We start from the raw sequence: 10017 nt of genomic DNA, 5'->3' as shown, positions 1-10017 counted from the left end.
TCACTGAACCCAATCTGCCTCAGTTTCCCCAAAGTAAAGCGGTAACAGCGCTCCAGTAATGCTGCTAAGAAAATCCCAAAAGGAAAAAAAGGGAAAAAAAAGAAAATCCCAAAAGGAAAAAAGGGAACAAAAAAAGAAAATCCCAAAAGGAAAAAAGGAAAAAAAAAAGAAAATCCCAAAAGGTGTCACGAAGGTACCGCAAGGTGCGCTCCACCACCGCCTCCCGGCCCCTTCCCGGGGAGCCGCCGCGCGATTGGTCACCCCGCCGTCCAATCGGGAGGGAGCGGCTTATAGGAAGGGCGGCGACGTCGGCGTCTGCGCGGGCAACATGGCGGACCGTCTCACCCAGCTTCAGGACGCTGTCAACTCGGTGAGGCAATGGCGCCGGGGTCGCCGCCGCGTGCATTCTCTGCCTTCCTCCTCCCCCCCCGGGGGAATGGGGGTGTCGGGGTTTGGGAGTTTTCCTCGGCCGGTCCGGGCGGAGGTGATGAGGGGGAGACGCGGGGTGGGGGGGGGGGAGCGAGGGGGCGGGGCCGGAGACGTCACCACCACGCCCTCCCGGCGACTCTAATCCCCCCCCCCCCCCCCGCGCGGCTTGGCTGCCCCGGAGCCACACCCCTTAGGCTGGGGGAGGGGAGGGAGCGTGCGCGGCGCCCGCCGCCTGCCCCTCCCCCAAGGCCGCCCCCCCATAGAGGAAGAAGCCCATGGCGGGCCCCAACCGGTCACCTGCATTTATTAAGGGGCTACCAGAGGCAGGTAAACATTAAGTGCCTGGATGCGCATCGGTTGCTGTGCAGGGCGCCTCCAGGGATTAAAGGTCAACTCCAAGCGCCTTCTCCTGGGCTCAGCATTCTGCACATGTTTTGTTTTGGTTTTTTTTTTTTTAGTTTTTGCAAGGCAATGGGGTTAAGTGACTTGCCCAAGGCCACGCAGCTAAGGTGATTATTAAGTATCTGAGGCCGGATTTGAACTCGGGCACTCCTGACTCCAGGGCCGGTGCTCTATCCACTGCACCACCTAGCCGCCCCCAAAGTTTTTTAAAGATAATTTTATGTGTTAAACATATAAGAAATAAAATGTACAAAAATATATAGGGGTGGCTAGGTGACACAGTGGATAGAGCACAGGCCCTAGAGTCAGGAGTACCCGGGTTCAAATCCGGCCCCAGACACTTAATAATTACCTAGCTGTGTGACCTTGGGCAAAGTCACACATTGGCCTTGCAAAAACCAAGATTTCATATATATATATATATATCAGCTCTGTTTTGTAATGGCAAAGAATTGGAAATGGAGAGGATGTCTATCAGTTGGGGAATGATGGAACAAACATATATGAATATAATGGAACATTATTGTACTATGAGAAATCATGAGGAACAGGCCTTTAGAATAGTTTGGAAAGACTTGAAAGAACTGATGCTGAGTGAAGTGAGCAGAACCAGAAAAAAATATATATATATATATATGACTTTGTTCATTTCAGCAGTATAATAATCAGTGATAATTCTAAAGACTTGTGGGGGCGACTAGGTGGCACAGTGGGTAGAGCACCGGCCCTGGAGTCAGGAGTACCCGAGTTCAAATGTGACCTCAGACGCTTAATATATTACCTAGCTGTGTGGCTTTGGTCAAGCCACTTAATCCCATTGCCTTGCAAAAAAAAAAAACACTAAAAAAAATGTTTCTAAAAGACTTGTGATGGAAGTAACACCCACATCCAGAGAAGGATCTGTGCAGTTTAAATGCAGACCAAAGCTTACTTTCTTCCAATTTTTGTCTTATGTATTATTGTTTTTTTCTATTGTTTTTCTCCATTTTGATTCAATTTTTCTCTCACAATATAACTAACAAGGATGTATGATTAGCATGATTATACCTGTATGGTCTCTGTTGGATTAATTTCTGTTAGGGGAGAGGGGAGGAAAAGGAGGGATGGAGAAAAATGTAAAAATGATTATTGAAAACTACCATTCCATGTAGTTGGAAAAATAAATAAATATTTAGTTTTTTGAAAAATATATAGGAAGTATTATTGATTAATCTTAGCACTTGTTGAAATTGAGTTATGAAATTGGGAGAACAATTTCATTCCTTTATAGATAATGAGTGTATATTGTATGCACAGCCCTACTAAGATCTGCAAGATACAGTTCTTTCCCTCAAAGAAATTTAATTGGGACAAAACATTTATACCTTTAAAAAATAACAATTCAAAAAAATAAATTGATTAAAAGCCAGCATGAATGCTGCTTAGATAAGTTCTGTGGTTTGGAAAAAGTAGAGAGTTGATTACTCAAGAAATACAGGAAGAGTTTACAGAACCTAAATGAATCAGAGGATATATTTTGGGAAGTAATGGAAATATTGGATAGGGGAGAGATTATTAAGAGCTTTGAAAGCTTATCTAATGTATGTGAATTTTATCCCGTGGATGATAGGACACTACTGAAAGATTCTGAACAGTGTTAACATAATAGAAGCAGTGTTTTTAAAATATTAAATGCCACTGGTATACTGAATAGATTGAAGGAAAATAAGATTGCAGACATTATGAATCTGTTGCAGTAATGCATGAGTGAGCAAATGATTAGGTAGTGGGAATGGAAAATAAAGGCAGATATGAGATAATTTGAAGGACAAATTAATAGTACTTGTTAACTATAAAAGAGGAGAGTCATAGGATCATAGAGGTAGATTCCGGCTCAGAGGCTGTTGCAAGCTTAAGTATGAATCAACAGTAATAGGACAACCAAAAACTCTAAAGTGATCTTAGACTTCATTAACAGAATTCACTTTAGAGCTGAAGAGAACATTGAAGGTCATTTACTCTAACCAGCTCACCATAGAGATTAAATGATTTACTTAATGTTTAACAATTAATAAGTACAAGCATAACATCTAGAAAAAAGAGGAGATAAGTTATCTTGTGGTCAGCTAGGTGGCACAGTGGGTAAAATACCTGGCTTGGAGTCAAGAAGATTCATCTTCTTGGGGTTGAATCTGGCCCCAGACACTTACTTGCTGTGTGACCCTGGACAATCACTTCACCCTTTTTGCCTCAATTTCTTCATCTGTACAATGAACTGGAGAAGAAAATGTAAATTACTTTGGTATCTTTGCCAAGAAAACCCCAAATGGGATTGGGAATGACTGCAATGACAACAAAAACAAGTTGTGTTGTATTATATTCTGGTGGCAACACACCTGGAAATTTGTATTCACTTTCACTTTGTCATAAAGACATTGAAAAATTTGAGAATGACCAAGATCATGAAGAGACTAGGACTAGGTGGCATAGTCAAGAGAACACTGCCCCTGGAGTCAGGGGGGACCTGGATTCAAATCTGGCCTCAGATACTTAATAATTACCTAGCTGTGTGACCTTGAGCAAGTCACTTAACCCCATTGCCTTGCAAAAACCCCCCAAATATGTCAATGATTAGAATTGGAATGAGGTGCCTTAGGAGATAATGAGTTCCTCTTTACTGGAGGCTTTCAAGTGGAAGCTGAATGATCATTTGCTAATATTGTAGTAGAGATTGGTCTAGATGGTCCCTGAATTCCCCAGATCCTTTCTATATAGAACCTTTGACTCTTTAACATGACCCTTAGGTGTTAGAACTTGATGGCTATTTGAAGAATGCTATTAATGATACCATTTGATAGACACAGGAAAGTCAGGGGAGGCACTTTCATGTGGGAAGCTGGTTTGGACATATGCTGAATTTAGATGATGAAATATCTCCTTTGAAACTTCTAGGAGGCAGTTGGAAATAGAGGCTAGGTTGAGAGGTAAGGACTGGAAGAAAGTTAGGAGTCATGAGCCTGGAGATGACAGAGAACAATTGGGCAATTATGTTACCCTGATGTTGTCTAAATAAGTCCAAGAGAATCAAGAATAGTCTAAGAACAATATATTTATAGGTACCTGAGTGAGAACTCAGATGATTCCTTCCCTCTACCATTTTATTTTTTATTTTTTAGTTGTTTTATCTGCTCTAGGCCCTGAAATAAAACTGCTTAGATGAAACAATAGAAGGCCTCTTCTGTTTAATTGGGCTGTTAAAAGGTGTTTGCTTAAAGATTGTAAGATTCTAAACATAGAATTGCCATAAGAAGTGTTAGAGAAACAGGGTTATTTTAGAGGAAAAGAGTTTGATTTGGGAAGTCTTAAGAGTTCTGAAACCTGAGTTTGATCTCTGGTTCTGACATTTAATTAGTTAGATAATACAGGGCAATCATTTAAATCTCAGTTTCCTCATCTTTAAAATGGGGTTAATGGTCACTTTGAACTGTAAAACTGTAGAAATGTGAATTAGTAGTAGTAAATATCCTTTTTTGACCTTATAGCTAATAGCCATATTGGTATTCATCTTAGTTAAGGATTTAGTGCTTTCATAAAGAAGGTATATTTTTAAATCATTCTTTCAAATTATTGTGTATAATTCTTTATGTGTGTAACATTTTTACATAGATAAAATACTGCCAATTAAATTAATCTGATTTATTTTATTCAAAATTACTTTTTAAAAGCTTGTCCATACTTAGGATGTTTTATCCAGAGACTATCACTAAAAAAAAAAAAAATTGTTGTCAATATCCTTAATCTTTCCAAACTAACCCTGAATCCCTAATCTTTTGGTAATCTGTTTCAAGCTTGCAGATCAGTTTTGTAATGCTATTGGAGTATTGCAGCAATGTGGTCCTCCTGCTTCTTTCAACAATATTCAAACAGCAATCAACAAAGATCAACCAGCAAATCCCACAGAAGGTAGATTCTTTATGTGTTTTAGTTTAACTTAAACTTCTTTAGTAAGGAATTTAATTATGTACATTTGATCAGAACGAAATATATTTTCTTAAACTATGTAAACACATCTTGTGATACAAGCTCTCCTTTTACACTATTAGAACATTGCTGATCTACTGACAGGTGAGCAGGTGTTTTTAACTGATCCCAGTAATGGTAATGGATTTGTGCTTCCCCATATATTCTGTGCACCTGGGTATGCATTTTAGGAACAGTAGCTCTGGTAAAAGGTGCAGCCTGTAGCTGTGAATAAAAGTGATACCAAAGCCATTGAGATCATGTTAGTACCATGTTAGTACAATCAACTGAGCTAACCAATCTTGTGACGTAGATTATTTTTATTCCCATTTCATCTACTTGAGGGAGATATAGATGTTCTGATTCATATAATGGATCAGATACTTGCTATCAGGTTGTAATTTAATGCTTAGTCTTGTGATTCACAACTGGGAGAATGGTAAGAGGGAAGGACTTATAAATTTGGTGAAATCTAGGGTTTGGATCTACAAGCTATTTCCATTTATTTGAAAATTTTTAAAGTTTTTTTTAAATTTTTTTTTATATCCCATTTGTTTCAAGGCTATCCTTACCTTGGAAACCTTCCTTCATAACAAAGAATAAAAAGAGGGAGGGAAAGTAGTGAGTAAAACTAACCAACACTGACCATGTCTCATATTGTACATGTCTACATCAATGGCTTCCCCAACCCTTTGCAATTAAAGGAAGGTTTCTTTCTGTTTTAATGAGTATTTGTGTTTTCCTCAAACAAGCATCAGAAATTTTGATCAGAAATTGAAATGATCTAGTTCTGATAAAAGTATGAGTTTACTTATTAGATTAGCTGAATATGTCAAGTAACCCTGTTAATTATATTTCCTGGAAAATATAATAGTGAAGTGCTCCTGTGCCGAAAATTGCAACCCCTCCATGCTTTCTCCTGTGTGACTTCTCCATGTTTTCCCTTAAATCCTCTACAGAAGCCTCATCTAATATACTGGTCACCTTCTTGTAGCTCCTGTCATATTATTTGGGTACCTGATTGGTATTTGCATGTCCATTTATTTCTCATTTTTGATACATGGCTGGCCTATTTCTTGTTTGGTCAGACAGATTTTTTTTTTAGGTTTTTTTGCAAGGCAAATGGGGTTAAGTGGCTTGCCCAAGGCCACACAGCTAGGTAATTATTAAGTGTCTGAGACCAGATTTGAACCCAGGTACTCCTGACTCCAGGGCCGGTGCTTTATCCACTGTGCCACCTAGCCACCCCAGACAGATTTTTTTTTTATCTCTTTTGACCTGAATGTTGCATGTAGTTTATATTTGATACTATATTTAAGTCTATTTACATCTAGCATAATATGTGATTTTCTTTTACCTTTTGTTTTTGTGACCTATTTTGCTTTCTTGAAGATTATGAATTTTCATCGTTTTCATTGATATGTTAAATCAGAAGATTTTAATGTTAATTAGATCTGTACAACAGTAACTTATTTTGGACACAGCTTGTGTTAGATTTGTCCTTAACTCTCAGGTTAATTAATAGCAATTAATAGTGGGAAATACAAATTTTAGTTAATATAGGTTTAGTAGGATTTGGATATTAAAATTAAGTTTTAAGGGTTGAGAATCTTGTATAAAAAGGCAATGATTTAGACATTCTAGTTTATTAACTTAAAATGCCTTTGGGTTCTGAGAGCTTCAGATATAATCTAATTTTCTAATTGAGTTAAATTTTTTTTTATAGAATATGCCCAACTTTTTGCAGCATTAATTGCACGAACAGCAAAGGACATAGATGTTTTGATAGATTCATTACCTAGTGAAGAATCCACAGCTGCTTTGCAGGTAAGGTTCCCTCTCTCCCCCACCCCCCAGTTAAGAAGTAATTGCTTAACAACAGAAAATTTCTAAGCAAGACATAATTAATATTTAAAGCCTAGCATATGAGAATAGACCTGGATTCTTCACTTGAGGGCAGACCTCAGTATACTGGGTATCTCTTTCCTAGTTTCTAAACAAACCTTCCTTTTTGTTAACTTTCTCAGCAGATAGGAAATCTGGGTTCGCATACTGTCTCAAATACTAAAACATCTGCTAGCTCCCTGATCATAGCACGAATTTTGTCTTTCTCACCCTAGATATCATCAGTCTTAAAATAAGGTTAATATTAGCATTATCTGTTTCATTGGCTTGTTGTGAAGAAAATCCTTTGAAAATCTTAAAGCCTTATTGGGTTATTTCCTTCTAATTAAACGTGGAGTTGGTAAAAATCTGGATATAGTATTATAATAACATTTAAAAATGATGAGCAGGGAAGTCATCAATAGGTAAACCATATTTGCTTTCAGAAGTACCTAGTTATTGAAAATCTACATGGCCAGGTTTACTCAGTATATAAAATATTGGCTAATTTTGCTTTTCCCTCAAGTTTATGAACTTCATTGTATGGAAAGCCATCTAGATATCAACTTGATGCTGATATCTTTACTTTTAACCTTCATTAATCACCACAGTTTCTTCCCTCACCCTTCTTTTCATTCTAAAGGCATTTTTTCTTTTTTTTTTTTAAGGCTGCAAGCTTATGTAAACTGGAAGAGGAAAACCATGAGGCTGCTACCTGTCTTGAAGATGTTGTTTCCAGAGGAGACTTGCTTTTAGAAAAAATACAGAGTGCACTTGCAGACATTGCTCAGTCGCAGTTGAAGACAAGAAATGGTGCTCACAGCCAGTCTCTTCCAGACTCCTAGCACATAGTCCACACAGCACATAGCTGGAAAATTGAACTGTTTTACTACAACCTAAGTTGTAGTGCTGCATCAAATTTAGATGTCAATTGTACCAACCTTGCAAAAAAACATAAAGCACTGTGAGATGACTTATCTCTTTAGTAAATCTGAACAATCTGACCTTGTCATTTGATGTAGAATAAGCCCTCTAAAATGCTCAGTTGTGGTAAATTTGTGAATTGAATCAGCCTTAAATTATTTTGTTGTCATTGTTTCCATTGTTATCTGTATAAAGTGAAATTCCCTTTTGTTTAGGGAGGATAATTTTGCTTTCAAGATCTTAATATAGTTAACTAGGGTCAGCTATAAAAAATCCTGTGCTGAAACAATTTGTTGTTCACTTAATTGTTTCTACTGTAAATCTAGGGAAGGGGGAGGGAAAGTATTTATTAAATGCCTACTGTGGGCCAGGCCTTGTGTGAAGGGCTTTACAAACAGTATCTCATTTAAGTAAAACATGAGGACTGGGTACTACCTTTTGTATCTTCTAGGACTCTAACATAGTATTCTTCACATAATAGGAACTTAATTGTTTGTGGAGTTAAATATATTACATTGTTTCTGCTCAGTTTTAAAACCAAAATTCTTTTATAAAATAGAATTTTATTGATCTTTTTGTCTTTGTACTACATAGTTTTCCCATTTCGCTTTACCTCCTTCCTCTCAGTCATACCTTAATTTAAAAGAAAAAAAAAGGGGGGGAGCTCAGCAAACTTGCTTATGACCTTGAAAAAAATAACTCATGTTTACTGTCTCATATCTGTAGAAACTCCCCTCCCTCATCTTTCTAGTTTTTCAACCACTTTTCGCCTCTCGTAAAATCATTTCTTCCCTCCTCTGAGTTTTCATTTGTCGATAGCATTTGCCATTCCTATCGTCTTGTTCCCTTCATATCCACACACCTTCCTTCCACCATATCCCTACACCTGTCTATCCTTCTGCTGTGCCTGTTGGCATTTCTGTTCTGGTCTCCTTCTTGCAATCATTTCTTACTATATCACCTTGCCTAATTGAACAATTACAAAGTGCTACAAGATAAATGCTACAAGTGATGTGCCTTAGGAGTTCTTAAAAGGGAGAGAACTTTTCCAGCTGGGTCAGGGGTCTGAGACATAGGGAGAAGAGTGAAAAAGAATAGTAGTAAAACATAGCTTTCATTGTTTGGTTACTACACAGGTTAATATAGGAAACTTGGGGGCACTGAGCCTAGAAAGATAGTTTGTATTCAGGTTATAGCTATCCTGAAATGCCTGGCTGAACACTTCTCATCTGAAAGTTATATTACCTATTGTGTCACAAGTTGCTTAGGGGACATTTTTAGTTTTTGCAAGACAGTGGCGGTTAAATGACTTGCCCAAGGTCACACACTGAGGCTGGATTTAAACTCAGTTCCTCCTGACTTCAGGGCCAGTGATCTATCCACTATGCCACCTAGCTGTACCTACTTGGGGGATATTATTAACTGAGTATCCCATAGGATTTCCAAATTCAACATGTATATAATAGAACTTAATCTTTCTTTCAAAACATGACCTTCTTCCAGACTTCCTCATTTTCAACAAGGACACCCCCATGCTTTATAACTTATAATATCCTCCACTGCTTACTTTTTTATTTCCACTCCTCTTCCCCCCATAGTGACCAAGGCTTCTCATTTCTACCTCCATAACATCTATCTTTGTCTTTCTCTTCACCCACATCACAAACACCCTAGTTTAGGCCCTCATGAGTCCTCAGCTCCTCAAATGCAATAACTTAATTGACTTCTTGGACACTTGCTTTCACCTTACCTTGCCAGGAACCAGACCTCCCCTTGCTCTGGCCATTTCCAAATGCTTAGCACCCATATGTTGCCTCTCCACTAAGAATGTATACTTCTTGAAGACACAGACCATCATCCTTTCTTGTATTTGATTCTAACACTTATTATAGATTGGTCCATAGTCAGCTACTTAATAAATGCTTTATTGTATGTATGTCATGTCTAGCCACTCATCTAGTCTAAATCAATAATCTAATTGTTCTTCCTGGTTCAAATCCATTCCCTTTCTAGTATTTCTTGGCAAAGGAGTATTTCTAAAATGGGACTCATTCCTCTGCTCAGTAAACTACAGTAGTTAACTATTGCTTCTAGGAGCATTTTAATACAGACTTACCCTGGCATTTCAGCCTGGTTTCAACCTATCTTTCCAGACTTGTTAGCACATTATTCCCTTTCCTTTAATTTACTGACTAGCCAAACTTCCCTCTTTTTCCTCACACAAAACATTTCATCTTCCCATGGTATAAAGGTTCAAATCAAGCTTCTACACGCAACCTTTTCTGATACCCTTGAGTTGTTAATGCTTCTTCTCAGAGGGTAGTTGAGGGAACAATGTCTCCCATTTTGGTCTGTATCCCTAGCATCACAGTGCTGTAG

At 38.1% G+C, this 10017-nt stretch overlaps 1 protein-coding gene across 1 annotated transcript; it reads left to right on the top strand.

Annotated features, from left to right (window-relative positions):
• Positions 1-289: 289 nt before the first annotated feature.
• Positions 290-7927, top strand: MED21 (mediator complex subunit 21). The gene is made up of 4 exons (XM_074194195.1): positions 290-370; positions 4659-4773; positions 6557-6657; positions 7383-7927. The coding sequence occupies exons 1-4, from the start codon at positions 329-331 to the stop codon at positions 7557-7559; spliced, it is 435 nt and encodes a 144-aa protein (XP_074050296.1). The 5' UTR covers positions 290-328; the 3' UTR covers positions 7560-7927.
• The last annotated feature ends 2090 nt before the right edge of the window (positions 7928-10017 follow it).

This window comes from Macrotis lagotis, chromosome 7 (genome assembly GCF_037893015.1).
Source record: "Macrotis lagotis isolate mMagLag1 chromosome 7, bilby.v1.9.chrom.fasta, whole genome shotgun sequence".
Lineage (NCBI taxonomy): Eukaryota > Metazoa > Chordata > Mammalia > Peramelemorphia > Peramelidae > Macrotis > Macrotis lagotis.
The sequence above is the reverse complement of the archived record's forward strand: the minus strand, read 5'-3'. Positions and strand labels throughout refer to the sequence as shown.

Bases quoted from the DNA above. Each gene is read 5' to 3' on its own strand.
- MED21 (XM_074194195.1), top strand. From the start codon at position 329: ATGGCGGACCGTCTCACCCAGCTTCAGGACGCTGTCAACTCG. The intron at 371-4,658 runs GTGAGGCAATGG...ATCTGTTTCAAG, and splicing joins TTCAGGACGCTGTCAACTCG to CTTGCAGATCAGTTTTGTAA. The intron at 6,658-7,382 runs GTAAGGTTCCCT...TTTTTTTTTAAG, and splicing joins AATCCACAGCTGCTTTGCAG to GCTGCAAGCTTATGTAAACT.